Source organism: Chanodichthys erythropterus, chromosome 9 (assembly GCF_024489055.1).
Source record: "Chanodichthys erythropterus isolate Z2021 chromosome 9, ASM2448905v1, whole genome shotgun sequence".
Classification (NCBI taxonomy): domain Eukaryota; kingdom Metazoa; phylum Chordata; class Actinopteri; order Cypriniformes; family Xenocyprididae; genus Chanodichthys; species Chanodichthys erythropterus.
This window is the reverse complement of record NC_090229.1, coordinates 38,081,368-38,103,286: the sequence shown is the minus strand read 5'-3', so window position 1 is coordinate 38,103,286 and position 21,919 is coordinate 38,081,368. Positions and strand designations below refer to the sequence as shown.

General features: G+C 38.4%; 1 protein-coding gene across 1 annotated transcript in view; it reads left to right on the top strand.

Moving 5' to 3' along the window:
* The window catches only part of plxnd1 (plexin D1), an 83,205-nt gene that overhangs the window by 20,256 nt on the left and 41,030 nt on the right, over positions 1 to 21,919 (top strand). The window contains exons 4-12 of the mRNA XM_067395533.1: positions 2,833 to 2,933; positions 4,914 to 5,043; positions 6,641 to 6,818; positions 7,053 to 7,161; positions 10,772 to 10,871; positions 11,779 to 11,877; positions 15,674 to 15,763; positions 16,100 to 16,190; positions 17,600 to 17,757. Of these exons, the coding sequence (XP_067251634.1) occupies positions 2,833 to 2,933; positions 4,914 to 5,043; positions 6,641 to 6,818; positions 7,053 to 7,161; positions 10,772 to 10,871; positions 11,779 to 11,877; positions 15,674 to 15,763; positions 16,100 to 16,190; positions 17,600 to 17,757 (1,056 nt within the window). The remainder of the gene's footprint in view (positions 1 to 2,832; positions 2,934 to 4,913; positions 5,044 to 6,640; positions 6,819 to 7,052; positions 7,162 to 10,771; positions 10,872 to 11,778; positions 11,878 to 15,673; positions 15,764 to 16,099; positions 16,191 to 17,599; positions 17,758 to 21,919) is intronic.

The following is a 21,919-nucleotide window of genomic DNA, read 5'->3' as shown; positions in this document are numbered from 1 at the left end:
AAAATCAAACATATCATACACTACATACTTTTGATTTAAGACCCTGATATACTCACCGCAACGTTGGTCCTCTGCACTGATATACTGTTACTTTGCTTCAGTTTCTGCTATAAAGCATCTCTCTGGTGGGTTCATGTTTTCACTTGTGTCTGACTTCGACCGGCTGAACAGAAGAAATGAACCGGAGATTTACACCTCAGTGCGTTCTTCGATTTCACTTGAAGTATATCGGGGCTTTAAGTGTCTTAAAGGGATGGTGCACCCAAAAATGAAAATGTGATGTTTATCAGCTTACCCCCAGTGCATCCAAGATGTAGGTGACATTTTTTCTTCAGTCGATCACAAATGATGATTTTTAACTGCAACCGCTGCCCTCTGTCATTCAAATCATTGCAGTAGATGGGAACTTCATCTATAAGAGTGAATAAACCTTGCTTAGACAAATCCAAATTAAACCCTGCGGCTCGTGACGACACATTAATGTCCTAAGACACGAAACGATCGGTTTGTGCGAGAAACCGAACAGTATTTATATCATTTTTTACCTCTAATACACCACTATGTCCAACTGCGTTCAGCTTCCGGCTAGTGAGGTCTGATCGCGCTCTGACAACGGAAATGATGTCTCGCGCTCATTGAAGTATATGGGCGAGACATCACTTCCGTCTTCACAACGCGTTTTTTGACCTCACTAACAGGAAGCTGAACGAAGTTGGACATAGTGGTGTATTAGAGTTAAAAATTATATAAATAATGTTCGGTTTCTCACACAAACCGATCGTTTCGTGTCTTAGGACAGTAATGTGTCGTCACGAGCCGCAGGGTTTCATTTGGATTTGTCTAAGCAAGGTTTATTCACTCTTATAGATGAAGTTCCCAATCACTGCAATGATTTGAATGACAGAGGGCAGCGGTTGCAGTTAAAAATCATCATTTGTGATCGACTGAAGAAAAAATGTCACCTACATCTTGGATGCACTGGGGGTAAGCTGATAAACATCACATTTTCATTTTTGGGTGAACTATCCCTTAAAGGGGCACATCCTCAAACGCAATGACTGATATCAGCTTAAATCTGTGTGAAAGTGTGCGTGAGCAATGCTGGATTATTGCTCATGGTAACACTTTATAATAAGGTTTCATTTGACTTCTGCTGCATTTATTAATCTTAGCTGATGCTAATTTCAACATTTAATAATACATTTTTAAAATCCAAAGTTGTGTCATTAGGTAATGCACCATGAACTAACACGAGCAAACAATGTTTTTATTAACTAACAAAGGTTAATAAATACTCGAACAAATGTATTGCTCATTCATAGTTTGTGTTAATTAATGCATCAGCTAATGTTAACAAATGAGATTTTATTATAGAGATCATTATATTACAAAGATTTTTTAAGCCATTTGTGTCATATATTTATAGAAGCTTGTTTCCGCCAATGCATAAAAAATAAAAAATGGTCATTGCGACTTTTTATCTCACAATTGTGAGTTTTTTTCATGCAATTCTGACTATTTTTTACTCACAATTCTGTTTCTGTATCTCGCAATTGCAAATTTATATCTCTTGATTCTCACCTTTTTCTCGCAATTGCTAATATATATCTCGCAATTCTGACTATTTCTCGCAATTCTGACTTTTTATCTCGCAATTGCGAATTTATATCTTGTGATTCTCACCTTTTTCCTGCAATTGCGAGTTTATATCTCTCAATTCTGACTTTTTTTCTCACAATTGTGAGTTTATATCTCGCAATTCTGCCTATTTCTCGCAATTCTGACTTTTTCTTGCAATTCAGACATTTTTCTCACAATTGCTAATATATTTCTCGCGATTCTAGCTATTTCTGGCCATTCTGACTTTTTATCTCACAATTCTGTCTTTTTATCTCACAATTCTGTCTTTTTATCTCACAATTCTGTCTTTTTATCTCACAATTCTGTCTTTTTTTCTTGCAATTCTGACTTTTTTTTCTCACAATTGCAAATTTATCTCGTAATTCTTACCATTTCCTGCAATTCTGACTTTTTTCGCAATTCTGACAAATTCTTGCAATTGCTATTGACTATTTCTGGTAATTCTGACTTTTTATCTCAATTACTAATATATATCTTCCGATTCTGCCTATTTCTCGTGATTCTGCCTATTTCTTGCAATTCTGACTTTTTTTCCTCACAATTCTGGCTTTTTATCTTGCAGTTGCGAATTTATATCTCGCGATTCTCACCTTTTTCTTGCAATTGCGAGTTTATATCTCTCAATTCTGGCTATTTCTTGCAATTCTGACTTTTTTCTCACAATTCTGACTTTTTTTTTTGGCAATTCTGACTATTTCTTGCAATTGATAGTTTATATCCCGGCATTTCTGACTTATCTCATAATTCTGTATTTTTTCTCGCAATTACTAATATATATATATATATATATATATATGTATATATATATATTGCATTTCTGACTATTTCTCGTGATTCTAACTATTTCTTGCAATTCTAACTTTTTTCTTGCAATTGTGAGATGTAAACTCACAATTGTGAGATAAAAAGTCGCAGTTATCTTTTAAATGGTTTTGTTCTGTGGCAGAAACAAGCTTCCATATATTTGATTCAAACAGAGCTGCATTTAGCATGCACACACTGTCTTCATCGCATTCAGACATCAACTCTATTTCTGGGAGAGGTGATGAGAGAGTGTTGTGTGAATAATCATTGATGGAGGCTGTGAAACTGAACATATGACTGAATGTTAGTCCGATACTCAAGTGTTCTCTCACATCTTGTGTGTGGCGTAAGTACGCATGTGTGTGATTTGTGTGTTTATTTGTGCAGCTCCTGCGAGTCGGTGTGGCGGCGTGTGGTCAGTACAACTCCTGCAGCGAGTGTTTGAGCGCCACTGATGCCTACTGCGGCTGGTGTACACTAGAGAAAAGGTAAACCTGCTCTCATTCCCTCTTCATTTACTCTGAAATCAGGGAGAAAGGAAAGGCGCTTGAAGCCCCAGTCGAACCATAACTCCAAAATCTGAATGTTTGATAGGAATGTTGATGATGATTTTCCAGGATCATGTTTGTCTTATTTGACAAAAACACAATCAATGAGCCATTTGAGCCAAACTCATGAGCCATATGGACTACATTTTTCATCATTTTTTGAGCATCAATCTCCATTCACTTTCTTTGTGTGGGAAAAAACAGTGCAAACTCTGCTGAGTATTTTTGGTTTTGGTGACGGTCTACTTTAGACATTCAGTTGACTCGACATAATGTTGCGCCTACATGTCAGCTAAATCTCTTCAGAGTATAGTCAGTGTAGTTGCAAAGTTACTTACAGTCAGTGTGTCTGTTGGGGAACATCAAAATAAGTGTTCGCAGATTTTCTTTTGATGAGAAGGAGTCACAGGGCTTTGGAGAACGAACACTTGTGACAAAAATACACGTGTGGAATTTGTCAAATTGCGTGTTTGAATGAGATTTCAGATGTTTTGGGCTGGATTTCCTGTAGAGTTTATCTTTATTCAAGGGTTTTCCTGAATGCTTGGAATTTGAAGCAGACGTCACTGGGTGAAGGAGTGCAGCGATTCTGTGCTTCACTCATCTTTAACATTTATCCAACTCATGATGATTGTTCTCATGATAGAAGCTCTTTCAGAGGAAAATGTCAAACTGCACTGAGGGTCTTTTCATCCTGTGTGTGAGTGTGTGAGTGTGTGTGTGTGAGTGTGAGAATGTGTGAGTGTGTGTTCAGTACATCCATTCAACAAAAACCAAACGTAACTGGTCAGATTAAACGTTTTATCTGCATGTTTCTCTACATTCATCACAGTCCCTCTAACCTGCTCTTATATCTTACCTGTCTTTTCTCCGGATGAGCTTCTGTCAGGTCTTGCTCTCAGCTCTGTATTTTATTGCTCATTACAGCAAACTAAAGAGACGTCCCTGATGTTTAGACTTTTTCTCCCTTATAGTCCACACACGTTTATAAATGACATTTTCTGAGCACAGTGAATTCAGTTAATGCTGTTTTATGTTCGTTCAGTGGGTCTTTAGATTAATGGACTTATTATTAGGATCAACAGATAGGGCCCACTTGACAAAATAAAAGTTTATTTAATTGTATTTACATTTATGAATTTGGCACATGCTTTTATCCAAAGTGTGTTTACATCTGGTCATGCTTTCTGTGGATATCGAACCCATGACCTTGCCATTTGCAATTTATGATTTATGGATTATAATTACAAATATTTGGCTCAAGAAGCTTCACATGCTTATCAAACATTTTTCTTCATTATTGTTAATTAGGGATTTAACAATATTCAAACTGAACTGCATTAACCACCAGTAATCTCAATAAGCTCCACGTTTTGTTACTTTCCATAAGAAATAAAGTGTCATATTTCAAATTCTGTCCATTTTATCACAAAATTCAAACAAAAAAATGCTGTTTGATGCTCTTTAAAGTGGCGTGACGGATCACTGTATAGTCGCCTCATTTCAAACGGTGGCGTGGAGCGAACGTGATCGTCTCTTCCTCTTTAATACTATAGTTAAAGAATAAACATGAATGAACATCTGAAGGTATGTTGAAAGATACACTACAACTTACTGAAACGCATAATATCTAGTGTAATCGCTCAATCAGTGACATCAATAAAACAGCTTGTAAACATTGGTCACAGTATTTACCTCAGGGCGAGTCTGCAGCTTGTTAGTTCGCCAGAGAAATGAACTCTTTTGCTAAATACATGCACTATATTAACTTATATATTCATTATGTTTTACTTATATTGTTTGTGATGTATTGATTACACAGCCACTGTGTAAATGATAATATATTTTAAGAACAAATTGGAGTAAACACATAATTTTATAATTAGATTTAAAGTGAGTTTCCCTATTTGTGCGCTGCAGGTGTTCGATTCAGAAGGGCTGCTCCAGTGGGAATCTGAGCCGCTCGTGGATCAGCAGTGTTGATGGCGTCCAGCAGTGTCCCTCCATGACCGTCACCCCCTCCGAGATCAGCCGCTCCGCACACATGACGGTATTCCACATTAACACACATTCAAGTTTCAGCTCAAAATCCCCCACAGATCATTTATTATAGCTTGTCAAATTTGCCTCTATTTGGGTGTGAGCAAAAACACACCGTTTGTGTGTGTGTCCCTTTAAATGCAAATGAGCTGCTGCTCCAGAAGAGGGCGGAGCTTAAACAGCTCAACAACAACAAAGCTGGAGAATCTCACGCAGCCAAAATGAGGAAAGTGTTCAGCCTTACATTGTTCAAACCGGAGTCGACACTGATGGAGAGACTCAGGAAGAAGTTACAACTTTTAGACGTTTCTGAATGGTTAGTGGATAAATTGATGTAGTTGCTGTGGAGTTGATTCAACTCATCCACTAGCATGTGCCGTCATGTTCATCTTTTGTGTTGAATTGACCCTCGTTTGTGAAGCAGTCCGGTGTAAAATGACGGCATGACAACAACACTCGACTACAACAACTCTTCCTCTTCTCTAAAGCAGCCCAACATGGCCCCGCCCCCTTTGTTGTGTGTTCTCGGGGGCGGGGTTTATGTAAATTTTAGGGTTAATCATGTCACTAATGCAGGAAGAAGCTCTTTATAGTCCCTACCAGCCGTTTGTTGTAGACCTAAAAAAGCAAATTCTTTAAAAGAAAATATCTTCGTTTGCATTAAACTTTGAGCGTCGTAACTGTGCAGATGTTGCTGTCAAAACTGCTAATAAACAAGATAAATAAAATAAACATGGAAGGAAAAGGAAAAAATCACAGACACATACAAATAAGCAATCTACAAATTATCACAACACATACAGAGCACGATCACTTTTCTAACAACTTTCATTTAAATAATCATGCGACAATTGTTTTATAAAACATTATAATAAATTTCCATTTAGCTTCGCTTTAATTATGAGACATAATTCCAGATGTTTCTCTGTTTCCAACATCACTCGATCTCATTTGAATGAGAGATGTCGCTTCATTTTGTTGGACTTCAAAGCTTATTTTACTCGTTCATTTGCATGACAAAAAGTAATATAATTACCTCTCGTTTTTGAGCATGTTTGTGCAATGAACTGATTTGCATAATTCCTTGCAAGTGAAACAACAGAGTCTCGTACACTGAAATCAACACGCATTTGAATCTTCAGTTATGAGGATGATTAATATTTGTACAAACAGACATTTTAGGATTTAGGGCATCTCAGATTGTGGGCTGTTTTCCCCACATAAACACTGGGAATAAGGTTCTGCTCCTAATGTGGCAGACTGGAAGATCTTGATGGGAAGGAGCTTCTGTCCTGGATGAATCTGAGGAAATGACTCTTCAGCCCAAACAGGAAACAGGAAACAGGCACCATGTCAGGAAGTCTACCATCCTGACAACAATAGAGCTCAATGTGGCGTGTGATGGCAGAGGCTGGAATATTTCATCACCTCGGATTAAAACATGATCATAACTAGAGTCATTGTGTGTCACATTCAGATACTCTAATGAGGAGAATGAAGTCTGTTGACATGCATGAAGAATCTTCTGGATGAATGTCATCCCAATCCAATCGTGCATAAACAAAATGAAACCAAATGATTTCTCTGTGTGTGTTTGTTCCTCTCAGAACGTGGGGATCCTGATCAACGGCAGCGTTCCGGATCTGCAGGGTCTGCGGGTGGAGTGTGATTTCGGGGTGGGAATCACCACAAATGCCACCGTGCATCTAGACTACGGCACAACTCAGATCCAGACGTGCCCTCTGCCTCCGCCTCACATGTATCCCACAATCCCCTTCGGCAGAGGTGCATACACAAACACAGCTGCAGTAAACATATGTAGTAAATCCTTGTCTGATTCTTTGGTGAATATTTCTTTCTTACTTTTTATTGTTCTTATATGAATGAACCTGTCAAAGGCTTTTCAGTGCACGGCGAGACAAAAGAGCAGCCAGAAACACACAGTGTGCTGAGGACTTGAAGTTTTGCTTATTACATGTAGTTTAGTGTCATGATGCAGCTGAATGTGTCTCTGTTCAGATCACATCACTGTCCCCGTGGCGATCAAGGTTAATGGTGTTCCTGTGGTTTCTGGAGGTTTCATCATTTACGAGTGTGAACGAATGGGAAACATCAACTTCACAAATGCGTGAGTAAACACACACACACTTGTATATGTGGTTTACGGGGACACAAGCTGAGAAGCACAATACTAATATATAGAAGATGCACACAGTGTCATTCACACACACACTAAACACCATCATGGTAACATGCATGAAATTTTAAAAATGCAATAAACATTAATTTAACAACATTAGATGTAACATAAAACCCTAATGTACATAACTGATTAGAAAACATGAGAAAAACTAAGAAGAAACAGAGTTATTTCAACGAAAATACAGTATATCAAATGTGAAGTGTCACGCAGGGAATTGTGGAAATGTCAATATACGGTTTTTCACTGTAAATTTTACAATGAATTGTTATTTTTCACTTCCAAAAACTGTGAATTTAACGGTATTTTACCGTAAAATTACATTAAATGTACCGTTAGCTCTATTACAGTTATTCACCGTATATAGTACGGAAACTTTCTGTAAACCAATCAACAGTTTTTCACCGCAGCATTTTTACAGTCTTTTACTGTTAAAATCACGGTCATTTTTTACAGTGTAAACCTACACTGTAAAAAATATTCCGTAGTTTTCACAAAAGAAATTTGTTGTGGTTGCCAGAATTTTGTAAAAAATACAGAAAAACTGTAAATTCAACAATGCACACTGCTACTAAAATCTGTGTTGTACCTTTAACATGCACTGACAACCACCATAATAATGCAGGTGTTAAAAGAGAAACCCAGAGTTCATCACAAGTAGCTTTTCCACAAGCTGAAGTATATACTGATATAAAGAAGGTGCAAAAAGTAATTCACGCAAATGCAAAACACCATCATGGCAACCCACAACACTTACATAATGCAATAAACATTCATTAACCAACAGAAGATGTAATATAAAACCCTAATGCACACAACTGATTTCAAAAACTATTAAGAAATGTGATTTTGTTTTAAACAAAATACTTTAAATGTGGAGTGTCACTTAGGGAATTGTGGGATATGAGTTTACAGTTTTTGATTGTTTGATTTGTTCTTTTTTACTTCTAAAAATTTACAGCATTTTACTGTGAAAATTACATAAAAAGTCTGGTTAGAGCTTTTACAGTTTTTCCCTGTATATAGTACAGGAACTTACTGTTAACCTATTTACAATTTTTTTCTGTAGCATTCTTACAATAATTTATCGTTAAAATCACATTCATTTTTTTACAGTGTACCCATCACAGGAAACTGTCTGTATTTTTACGTTTTTAATAAAACACTTTTTAGTATGTTTTTAAAGGTATTTTAAATATGAGGACTCATGAAATGTCATGAAATATCAGTGTAATACCCATGTCGTTATTCAAATTTGTGTCCACATAAATCACAAAAACGTGCACACACTCACACACATACACATGCATGCTCACACACACTCACACATGCATATATATCACATGACTGTGTAATATTTCATTCAGCACAGTCTTCAACAGTGACTTTAGATGGAAAACACAGTTTAAAGTGTTGATCTGCAGCATGTCAGGTACGTGTGAGTTCATTAACATGTGGCGTCTGTGAAGGTGATAATAAGCTCAGGGCCGCAGGAGACGCAGTGCAGTGTATAACTTCACATCTAGAAGAGTTTAAAGCATTCACACCATTGCATGACTCTATATATATATATTACTCTCTCAAGCGGTGTAAGAACATGCAATCAGGTAAAGAGAGGACTGTAATGTGTGGTTGCAAAAACAAAATAAAAAAAATAAAAAGCGCTGCTTTAAATGCAGCAGTTGATTTTATTAAGCAAAAACTCAAAGAAACAAAATACTCAGAATAATTAGACTCAATAAACTGGAACAGAACAACCGGTAAATCAGATGAGAACAGATAAATGAACAAAACACAGGGTTTAAATACCAAAGCAAACTATCGACATGAACATCAGATACAGGAAACTGAACTAAAACATGTGCAAACCCACCCAGAACAGACACAGATAACCTGTTACGAAGACAGATTCTCCACTTATAGTCATGTGACAGCAGTGCTCGATTACATGAATGGCTTACAGTAATAAGATATTAGCTCTGAAATGAAATCCTCTGGTCATATTTCACCACAAAATAGATATTATTTCACAAACTCATAATAAATCAATTATAAACCATAAGTTTCATTTTTCTTTATGCAAACCATGAGTTGAGGTGTTTTTAACAGAAAGAGAGCAAGACTTGAATGCAAACAGTGAGAGAAGAATCTGTGATAAGAGATGATGTCTGGTTCCTCTCACACACTCACACACAATCAGAAGTTACTCACTCCATCTGTCACGCTGCAGTGACTCTAACACACACTCGTGCTGGATCTTATCTTAAACAAACACACACGGCCTCTCTCTGTGTGTGAGATAGCGTCGTAATGAATGCTGGGCTAATTGTGTTTGTGTGGATGAAAGAGCCTCTCCACCTCCTGCAGACACACTTCACTGCTTCAAGTCAAGTCAGCTTTATTTCTAGAGCGCTTTACACAGCACAGGTTGTTAGGAACAGAGAATCACAGAATCACTGATGAAAACTTCAAACTTAAAATGTGATGCAAACTGAAAAAACATCTCTAGTGTCATTATTCAGATTAAGTTTATCAGTTACGAAACAAAGTTGATCCAGCTATAAAGCATCTCTACAGAAGACAATAGTCTAATGTTTCACTCAGTAAAGCAGCTGTGTTTGCTTTCTGATCACTGGTGCGTCACTTAAAGGGTTAGTTCACACAAAAATGAAATTTCTGTCATTTATTACTCACTCCCCAGTAAGATCTTCATTCATCTTCAGAACACAAATTAAAATACTTTGATGAAATCCGAGAGGTATATGACAATATAATCGACACTTTCATTGCTCTGAAAGCTACTAAAGACGTATTTAAAACAGTTCATGTGATTCAACCTTAATGTTATAAAGCGACGAAAATACTTTTTGTTCGCCAAAACAACTTTATTCAACAATATCTAGTGATGGCCGATTTCAAAACACTACTTCATGAAGCTTCGAAGCTTTACGAATCTTTTGTTTCGAATCAGTGGTTCGGATCACCAAAGTCACGTGATTTCAGTAAACGAGGCTTCATTATGTCATAAGTGCTTTGAAAATTCAATGTTTCACCACTGGGGGGCGTGACTTTAGCAGTTTGATACTCACTCCGAACCATTGATTCGAATCAAAAGATTCGTAAAGCTTCGAAGCTTCATGAAGCAGTGTTTTGAAATCACCCATCACTAGATGTTGTTGAATAAAGTCGTTATTTAGTTTTTTGGCACATAAAAAGTATTCTCGTCGCTTCATAACATTAAGGTTGAACCATTGCAGTCACATGAGCTGATTTAAATACATCTTTAGTAGTTTTCTGGGTGCTTGAAAGTGTAAATTATCTTGCTGTCAATGGAGGCCTCACTGAGCCATTGGATTTTATCAAAAATATCTTAATTGAATGATTTGCAGGTAAAACATCACCATGAAGCTCCACCCTCACTGGGCCGTGAGCACAGCATGTGAATCCATACCAATTCACCAGCAAATCAAACTCATAAATGGTTATGAGAATGTGTCTGTGTGTGTTATAACGGTGCCGGATGTGTGTGTTCGTGTAGGTGCACAAGCTGTTTGAGTGCTGGGTGGCGCTGTTACTGGGACCCGCAGCTCAACTTGTGTGTTTCCAGCAAAAACAACACACAGCGTGTTCTTCTAGAGGTGAGACACGTCACTCCAACACTCACATACAGTGGCATTTCTCTTTAAATGCTCAGCATTTTCACTGTGAAACATGTTTGCCTGTAACCTTGAAATGTGCTTAATGGTAACAACTGCACAATCTTAATTGTTATAGTGTACTTATCTCGAGGTAAGGCCAAAGGAAGCAATATAGATTGATCTGTTCCAGACCCCACACACAGCAATGTGCCCTCAGCACAGAAGGCAATCCCAGGATGCATTGCAACAAGATGAATTAAGATAAAACTAAAACATTTTGCCAGTATTTAATTTGGTTTGCTTACTCTAAATAATAAAACAAACTTTGTAAGACCTTAATGTTTAGTGTGATGCGTCATATTTTCTGCTATGTACTAAAAATACACCAGAAAACGAATCAAACCCACAATAATTTCTGCAGCCAGTAAGGCTTGCCAGTGTGTTTCTCAAGATGGCCTTTAAATACTGCTGGGGAATATGTGGCAATTTAAGATTTGTGGTCTTTTTCTCATTTACTAAAGCTCTTATTTTCCATAAAAACAATCTGAATGTGGTCTGATTGCTCTTGAACAGTCACAAATAACTGATGTTTGCATTGTCACCACCCTTCCTCTGGTGTTGACATGATCCCTCACACACACACACACACACACACACACACACACGGGAGATAGCTTGCATTCATAGTTCTTATTCAGTCAGTCATGTTCAACGTTACATTGATACTGACGTATTAGGGTCTCATTTGGGAGCCCCAATCACCCAGTAACAAACGGACCAATGAATATTGGCGAGTGAGATTTGCGTCTCTGTCCCCTCCTTCAGGGAACGAGAGACGTTCTCTAAACATTGGTCACTATTGTTTTTGTTGAGTCTCATTTTTTCTCACCTCCTGTTTCTCTCCCAGAATTCCTCATCCTGTCCCAGTATGGTGGCCCATGACGTTCCTCCGTTGCCCACTGGAAGCACTCATGTTTTCACCCTGGACCTGAAGAACGTAGAACATGTAGGACTCTGGCGTTTGTACACATATTTGACCCATAAACACACACACAAATGCATACAACACAGGGTTCGGTTCGCATGCCTCACAGCTCTTTTTTGCCCTGTTCTTTGTGATGGTAAACAGAGATAATAACCTGAAAGGATGCCCTTTCTGAAAGCTGGAATACATTAGTCTTAAAATGTGAACAGAATCAGTTTCTGAACTCCCTCAAACGCCTCCATTGTAGTCTTGAGTTTTCTTCTGGGAACGAACACATCACAATATTCCTCATTTAAATAATTAATATGCAGAATAAAGGGGTGGGGCCTGCTTGAGTTAGTTAGTAGTGTGTTGAAACTGGCAGTTATGGTAAGGGGCGGGACATTTCCCAAACACCAATCACAACACACTGCTCCAGGCGACCAATCAGAGCACATTGTGCTTTTCAGAAGGAGGGGCTTCATAGAGACAGGAACTAAACAGGGGTGTGTTTCCTAAAGCGAACTATATGGTGGCAAGTTCTGTCGTTACCAATAGAGTTCAATGGGACTTATGACCATAGTTGGCTAACGATGCTTTCGGGAAGCGCACCCCAGAGTGTTACTGACAGACTGGGAAGAGAGGAGTTGCAACAGTGGAGAATATGGGCAAAATAATGTGTTTTTTTGAACATTCGAGAATGAAAACATTCTAGTTGAGGTCAAAAACAAAATCAAAACTTTGTTAAAGGGCATAATAGGTTCTCTTTAAGACAGCAGCAACATGCAACATCAGTTTGACTCAGTTCGACACACTGACTCAAATTCACTTACAGTAGAAATGCTTTATATTGCACAATAGACTTCCATTCTAAGTCCACAACAGTCTGACCACTTTTTACTGATTCTTACAAAGTACATTATTTTCTGTGGTAACTTTGAGTTTTTCCATTTATTGAATGCAAGAGGATGCACAGAATTAGTAAGATTTGCTGTTTTGCAAACTGGAGTGTGACAGGTACTTTTCACAAATGGAGACGAGAATGAAAGATTCACAAATCGACAAGTCAAAAAACACTGAAACCAAACCAAAGCCTTTGATCAAGCTAACTAAACTACAGCCTGAATTCCAGAAATGTTGGGACGTTTTTTAAATTTGAATAAAATGAAAACTAAAAGACTTTAAAATCACATAAGCCAATATTTTATTCACAATAGAACACAGATAACATAACAAATGTTTAAACTGAGAAATTTTACACTTTTATCCACTAAATGAGCCTCATTTCAAATTTAATGCCTGCTACTGCATCTAGCAACTAATTAAGTTAATTGATATCAGATCTGTAACATGATTAGATATAAAAGGGATGTCTTAGAGAGGCTATCTGAAGTAAAGATGGACAGAACTGTGAAAGAGTGTGTAAAAAGATTGTGGAATACTTTAAAAACAATGTTCTTCAATGACAAATTGCAAAGGCTTTGCAAATCTCATCATCTACAGTGCGTAACATCATCAAAAGATTCAGAGAAACTGGAGAAATCTTTGTGCGTAACGGACAAGGCCGAAGACCTTTATTGGATGCCCGTGGTCTTCAGGCCCTCAGACGACACTGATTGTGTCAATGACATTACTAAATGGGCCCAGGAAGACTTCCAGAAACCACTGTCGGTAAACACAATCCGCCGTGCCATCTGCAGATGCCAACTAAACCACTGTCGGTAAACACAATCCGCCGTGCCATCTGCAGATGCCAACTAAACCACTGTCGGTAAACACAATCCGCCGTGCCATCTGCAGATGCCAACTAAACCACTGTCGGTAAACACAATCCGCCGTGCCATCTGCAGATGCCAACTAAACCACTGTCGGTAAACACAATCCGCCGTGCCATCTGCAGATGCCAACTAAACCACTGTCGGTAAACACAATCCGCCGTGCCATCTGCAGATGCCAACTAAACCACTGTCGGTAAACACAATCCGCCGTGCCATCTGCAGATGCCAACTAAACCACTGTCGGTAAACACAATCCGCCGTGCCATCTGCAGATGCCAACTAAACCACTGTCGGTAAACACAATCCGCCGTGCCATCTGCAGATGCCAACTAAACCACTGTCGGTAAACACAATCCGCTGTGCCATCTGCAGATGCCAACTAAAGCTCTATCATGCAAAAAGGAAGCCATATGTGAACATGGTCCAGAAGTGCCGTCGTGTCCTGTGGGCCGAGCCTCATTTAAAATGGACTGTTTCAAAGTGGAAAAGTGTTCTATGGTCAGACGAGTCCAAATTTGACATTCTTGGTGGAAATCATGGACGCTGTACCCTCTGGGCTAAAGAGGAGGGAGACCTTCCAGCATGTTAGTTCAAAATCCAGCATCTCTGATGGTATGGGGGTGCGTGAGTGCATACGGTATGGGCAGCTTGCATGTTTTGGAAGACACTATGAATGCTGAAAGGTATATAAAGGTTTTAGAGCAACATGTGCTCTCCTCCAGACGACGTCTATTTCAGGGAAGGCCTTGTGTATTTCAGCAGGAAAATGCAAAACCACATCCTGCAACTATTACAACAGCATGGCTTCATCGTAGAAGAGTCCGGGTGCTGAACTGGCCTGCCTGAAGTCCAGATGTTTCAGTTATAGAGAAAAATATGTCAAAGACGACCACAAACTCTTCAGCAGCTGGAAATCTTTATCAGACAAGAATGGGACCAAATTCCAACACCAAAACTCCAGAAACTCATAATTTCGATGTCTTCACACTGTTTTGAATAGGAGAGGAGATGCTACACCATGGTAAACATGCCCCTGTCCCAACTATTTTGAGACCTGTAGCAGGCATCAAATTTGAAATGAGCTCATTTTGTGCATAAAATTATAAATGTATATTCTATTGTGAATAAAATATTGGCTCATGTGATTAGTTTTCATTTCATTCAAATTTAAAAAACGTCCCAACATTTTCCAGAATTGGGGTTGTAACACAACAGGTCCTAAGATCTGTTTCATAGAGTCTTGAAGCACATTAATCAGTGCGATGCGACGCATTCTCACACAAACGCACACGATTCTCCTTCTGCTGTATTAATTTGGATAATGATGGCCTCACAACGTCTGCTCTCTGTGTGGGTCTGGATTATGACTTCCAGATGAGCTCTTGCTTCACATATGTGCAGATGTATGAAATAAGCATGCTCAGGAGATGTGTGTGCAGCTATTCATGATGTTTGTGTGCTGTTCATGTCATGGACATTCATTAGTTAAGAGTGTGGGAATAATTTTGAGCCCTATTTATATTAGGTGTCTTTAAGTACTATATACTTCAATAATTGTTAGGATGTGCTTATTGTGTTGATGTTGCATTGCAAAACACTTGTGCTGCTACTGAGGTGGATACGGGTAAGGTTAGGACAGGTTTGCTGGTATGTGTAGGTTTAAGGGTTGGAAAAGTGGTGAACAATGTGATTATAGATGGAATTAATTACATGCAGGGTTTTTTTAATACAAGTACAATGTGAAAATGTGTATGTACACAATAAGTGCATTGTATTAAATGATTAAATGTTAGCACATAGTAATTATAGACACTTAACATAAAGTTGGACCCAAAAAGGATTTTATGAACCACAAACTGGCAATATCAGAAGTCTGACTCAGTAAACGAAACACACGTTTGAATGGCATTCCTGAGAGCAGCTGAGGACATGGGAATCACTGGATGTCAGAGACAGTTAGTCATCAGTCTGATGGTCTTGTGATGTTGTGTGAACATGCCTTCATGGCTCTGATGTGATTGGGCACAGCTGTGGTCCTTATGCGTTGTGTGTGTGTGTAGGGCACCGCGCTGGACTGTGACTTTGGCGATGGGCAGCTGTACAGTGCGCAGTGGCTGGACGGGTTGTCAGTGAACTGCAGTGGAGTGACCGTAAGTTCATCCGACATGTTTGATTCAAATGCAGTCACAGTGGACTGCAAACTCACATGCATGTCTGACTCGGACACGGAATAAAAAAATAAACTTGACTTTTTATCTCTGAGGAAAAAAAAATATGAATAACAGATTATAAACTCAGAATTGCGAGAAATAGTCAGAATTGATAGATATAAACTTGCAATTTTAGGGAAAAAAAAAAAAAGATAAAATGTTGCAATTACCTTTTTTATTTTTTTATTCTGTGGTGGAAACAAGCTTCCATGTTTGTAACTGAAACTCAGAACTTTGATTTTTACAGATGAATAAGTGTTTCATATGTTTGTGCAGCTAAAAACTACAATGTGGAGCAAGATATTCCATCTGAACCTGCGGAGACGAGGAACCAACACGTATATTGACAGTCCAAAGCCGATGACAGGTATCAGCACGCTCACACACACACACACACACACACACACACTCACACACACAAATAACAGACGTTCTTAAAGGGATAGTTCACCCAAAAATGAAAATGTGATGTTTATCTGCCTACCCCCAGTGCATCCAAGATGTAGGTGACTTTGTTTCTTCAGTCGAACGCAAATTATGATTTTTAACTGCAACCGCTGCCGTCTGTCAGTCAAATAATAGCAGTAGATGGGAACTTCATCTATAAGAGTGAATAAAACTTGCTTAGACAAATCCAAATGAAACCCTGCGGCTCGTGACGACACATTAATGTCCTAAGACACAAAACGATCGGTTTGTGCGAGAAACCGAACATTATTTATATAATTTTTAACTCTAATACACCACTATGTCCAACTTCGTTCAGCTTCCTGTTAGTGAGGTCAAAAAACGCGTTGTGAAGACGGAAGTGATGTCTCGCCCATATACTTCAATGAGCGCGAGACATCATTTCCGTTGTCAGAGCGCGATCAGACCTCACTAACCGAGTGCTGAACGCAGTTGTACATAGTGGTGTATTAGAGGTAAAAAAATTATATAAATACTGTTCGGTTTCTTGCACAAACCGATCGTTTCGTGTCTTAGGACATCAATGTGTCGTCACGAGCCGCAGGGTTTCATTTGGACTTGTCTATGGAAGTTTTTTCGACTCTTATTGTTCAAGTTCCCAATCACTGCTATTATTTGACTGACAGACGGCAGCGGTTGCAGTTAAAAATCATAATTTGCGTTCGACTGAAGAAAAAAAGTCATCTACATCTTGGATGCACTGGGGGTAAGCAGATAAACATCACATTTTCATTTTTGGGTGAACTATCCCTTTAAGGAAATGTATGAAATCCAGCAGAAGCGCGTGTAGATTTCACAGTTGTGCTGAGCATGTGTCTCGTCACCATCAGACTGTCTGTTCACTCACACTGACTCATCAGAGCACACACACACACACACAAACACACACACGCATATGTTGGGTTTCCATGTTTTATGGGGAATTTCCAAAGGCATAATGGTGTATATACTGTACAAACTGTATATTTTATCCCCTAATCCCAACCATACCCCTAAACACAACTCTCACAGAAAATGTCTCTCCGGTTCCCTGAGAAGGAGAATGAGATGCTGCGTCTTGGTGTTGAATGCCATGCATCACCGGTGTCTGAAACATAAACACACCAATATTCGTTGGCACACAGCAGTCCATGACGTCACATGTCCAGTTCCAGCATGTCCAGATTGTGTTCACACATGCTGTTTTAGAGCGCACTGGTCATTTCCCATATCAGTAACACTGCTGTTCACTGTTGTGCACTGTGGTTTGATTATGCTGTCATGTGCTCATATAAACAACGTTTTCACAATGTCAATGTGTGTGTGCAGTGGAGGTGTACAGCTGCGGTGCGGGGGACAGTGACTGCTCTCAGTGTCGGGGCCGTGAGACGCAGGGTCACATGTGCGTCTGGTGCCTTAACGACTGTCGTCAGCGAGACCAGTGCCAGACCATCACTGCACACTGCCCAAATCCTCAGATCCAGAAGGTGAGGCTGACACAAACACACAATAACAAACACATAGCAAAGAAAAATCATAAGTGAGATCGTGAACAGCAGTGAGGATGGATGGAGAATGCAAGAGATGAAAATCTAGTCAATATTTACTCAGCCTGCCGTGTGACCTTCTTTCATTTTCTGGGCAAGAAACAAAACATAATTTATTATTTGAGCAAAAAACAAAGGCCACATGGCTTAAGAGCAACAGCAGGTTGAGTAAATAAAGACTGAACTGAACTATTCCTTAAGGTTTCAGAAAAAGCTTCAACAATGTCTGAATTCTGCTCAGATTTGTTTAAAGCTCAATATGAACATTTATCTCAATATCTGAGCACTCACGTCAATGAAACCAAAAACTTCAGTGCTTAAGGACTATAAATTGCTGTCTCATGTGACGCAGGTCACACGGTCGAGTTTAGTCATATTATTTTAGGTTGGTGAGTTATGTGACACACACATCAAATGTGCAGTTATAAGTTGCCAATGTAAACCACAAGTCTTTAATTCTATTGTTCTATAACCAGCTGACACATTAGAAACAACAGAGGGATTGGTTTGGGTTCGCAGAGACATAAACAAACATGATTTAACAGCACAGTATATTACGCCATAGTGCTTCTGACCCACATTCCCTGAACAATTCATCATGACACAGCGATGAGACAGAGATACTGCTGATCCACACCGAATGAGGTCAGAAAGTGCTTGGAAACAGACTGAAAAAAAGAGAAGCATTGGAGTGACTGTGCTTGTGTTGCAAGAATCCTCAGATGAAGAGCAAAGGTTCAGTACGGATCCGCTGCACAAATACTCATCGGCCATAACCATTTGCAGCAGATCTAAGATGATGTTTAGTTTGTCAGCTAGGTATTAATCGGCTGTGACAGTTATCACTCACTTTCTGCAGTTTTTATGGTAAACATGCTAACAAAGTAAAGTCTGACCATAATAAGCAGTTAACGTGCTTATCATATGCAACAATAAGAGAAGTGTTTATATAAACCAAAATTAGTGAGTGAATGAATCTCGATTAGGCCCTGTCTCAAATGTCGTGCGAGATCCCATGTGTCATTTCAGGTTTCACAAGACAAACTTAATTTTGAGAAAATGAAATGCTGGATTTCATGACAAAACTCTGTTATGCGTTTTGTACAGCCATTGCATTTCAGTGTAAAGTCATTACATCATTTTGTGCACACAATTCTAAACCAAAAACAATGAATGAAAGTTCATTGGACATTCTGTGAATGCATTTTTCATTTTGTGGATAACTATGGAAGCTTGTTTCCACCACAGAATAAAATAAAAGGTAAAAAGTTAATATCACACAATTTATACTTTATAACTCGTAATTCTGATTTATTTTACAACCCAAATTCCAGAAAAGTTGGGACGTTTTTTACATTTGAATAAAATGAAAACTAAAAAGCTTTCAAATCACATGAGCCAATATTTTATTCACAATAGAACATAGATAACATAACAAATGTTTTAACTGAGAAATTTTATACTTTTATCCACTAAATGAGCTCATTTCAAATGTGATGCCTGCTACAGGTCTCTAAAAAGTTGGCACAGGGGCAACAAATGGCTGAAAAAGCAAGACATTTTGAAAAGATTCAGCTGGGAGAACATCTAGCAACTAATTAAGTTAATTAATATCAGGTCTGTAACATGATTAGCTATAAAAGGGATGTCTTAGAGAGGCAGAGTCTCTCAGAAATAAAGATGGGCAGAGCTCTGAAAGAGTGTGTAAAAAGATTGTGGAATACTACAATCCGCCGTGCCATCTGCAGATGCCAACTAAAGCTCTATCATGCAAAAAGGAAGCCATATGTGAACATGGTCCAGAAGCGGCGTCGTGTCCTGTGGGCCGAGCCTCATTTAAAATGGACTGTTTCAAAGTGGAAAAGTGTTCTATGGTCAGACGAGTCCAAATTTGACATTCTTTTTGGAAATCACAGACGCCGTGTCCTCCGAGTTAAAGAGGAGGAAGACCTTCCAGTGTGTTATCTTATGGTATAAGCAGCTTGCAGATGCTACACCATGGTAAACATGCTCCCATCATAACTATTTAGAGACTTGTAGCAGGCATCAAATTTGGAATGAGCTCATTTTGTGCATAAAATTGTAAAATTTCTCAGTTTAAACATTTTTTATGTTATCTATGTTCTATTGTGAATAAAATATTGGCTCATGTGATTTGAAAGTCTACCAGTCTTCATTTCATTCAAATTTAAAAAACGTCCCAACTTTCCCAGAATTGCGAGTTATAAACTCTGAATTGCAAGATATAAAGTCAAAATTGGCAAGAAATAATAGAAAACACCTTTCGTGGACAAAACTCACCCAGCAACATGAGATGCATTTCACAATTCTTTCTCAAAACTCTGAAATCTTGATTCTCTGTACCTGTATGCAAGCAGAGTTATGCAACTTTATATTGGCTGGATGACATATATACATTTCTTTTGATGTTTGTGGCTGCAGTGCATGAAGCACAGTGGATACATGTCTTGTAGTTATAACTAGTTGAAAGAAAAACTCTGTTCAAAGCATGATGCAAATTCAGTCTGAAGAAACCGTGAGTGTCCTAGTTTGCCTTAAACTTATTTTCTGCATTAATGTTTTTAAAAACAGCCTGTGCTTTCTGTCCTCTATATTCACACTTTCTCTGTGTCTCTGTCTCTCACATCGGTAAGGGGTGTAAATGAAGAGAAAAGCAGGTAAAATGACGTGAACTGAGACTCATTACACAGTTCAGTGATAATTATCATGTCAGGAGTGTTTACAGGCTTTCACAGAACTGCTGCTTTACAGGTTTTAAATTTGCAGATGTTTCTTTACATATATCCTACTTTGGTGGTTTGTGAAATTCAGTGTTTTTCATGCAATACTCTGCTATAGGACTGTCTATCTTTGTAATGAAACAACTTTTTTTTTAGTACACAACTTCCCAGAATTCTCTGTTCTCTGACTGGCAGGTAATTAGGGACCAAGCACCGAAGGTCTTCTTCTTCTGCCATTGAGTCCAAGGAAGCCCATAGAACCGCTTGCGAGTAAATTATGAAATTTGGCACACTGATAGTGGACAGTCTGAACATTAACCACAGCAATTTTAGAGTCTCTAACTCCCTCTAGCACCACCAACTGCCCAAATTTGGACTTACATTTATGCTTATAACTTTTGAACTGCAAAGACTAGAAACAAAATACTTTTTTCCTCTGAGTCAAATGCATTTTTTTTTTCATGAAAATTGGCTCAAATCATCTTCAAACCATGCTGACAAAAAGCTTTTTGATAACACCAACAATTTTCGAATAACACGTGAACGAATTCGACAAAGAGCACGCCAAAATAGATGCAATGCTATATCTTAGCAATGCTTTAGTGTATTGAGATGAGTCTTGGTGCATGTCATCACAAGCATGATCTGAGATTACATGCAGCATTTTGTCACAGCACCACCTACTGGTCAGTAGATATGGAAAATGGCTGTTTTTGCTGGAATTTCTGAACGGTTTGCCATAAAATCATAAAACTGTTCTCTTTAAGTTCAGTGCGGCATATAAGTCAAATAAAACCAAATTTTCCCATATTGACCATTTTGAATTTTGTAGTAAAATATTGTTACAAAAATTGTTATGTGTCATCAGGACAATGCCCTGAACGTATTCTAAATATTTTTGTGGTCAAAATTTATAATGAAATTTGAAATTTAATACCAAGAACAATTGATTCCAATTATGCCACATTCGATCGAACTTGTTGTCTGCCACTTTAAATACCTACTTTTTCAAAATCCTCCTAAACCTTTTGTCCAGTTTTCACCAAAATTGGCTCAGATCATCTTCAGACCATGGTGTAAAAATTCATTAAAAGCTTTTTGATTGACCAAACCATTCTCGAATGACACATCAACAAACATGAAAGCTGATTCTTTGGCATATTGACACCAAACTTTGCATTGTCTCCTCTCACTGACCAGACAACACCAATTTGGCAACAGCGCCACCTATTGGTCAAAAGTGATAAGCAATTCAGTCATATTGTGGTTGTATTTGTGAGTTTTTTTTATCTTGGATTACTCATTGTTGCAGTTGCTCTGACGCTCCCTGCCTTGCTTGCAGAACTCATCAAGCTTTTTTG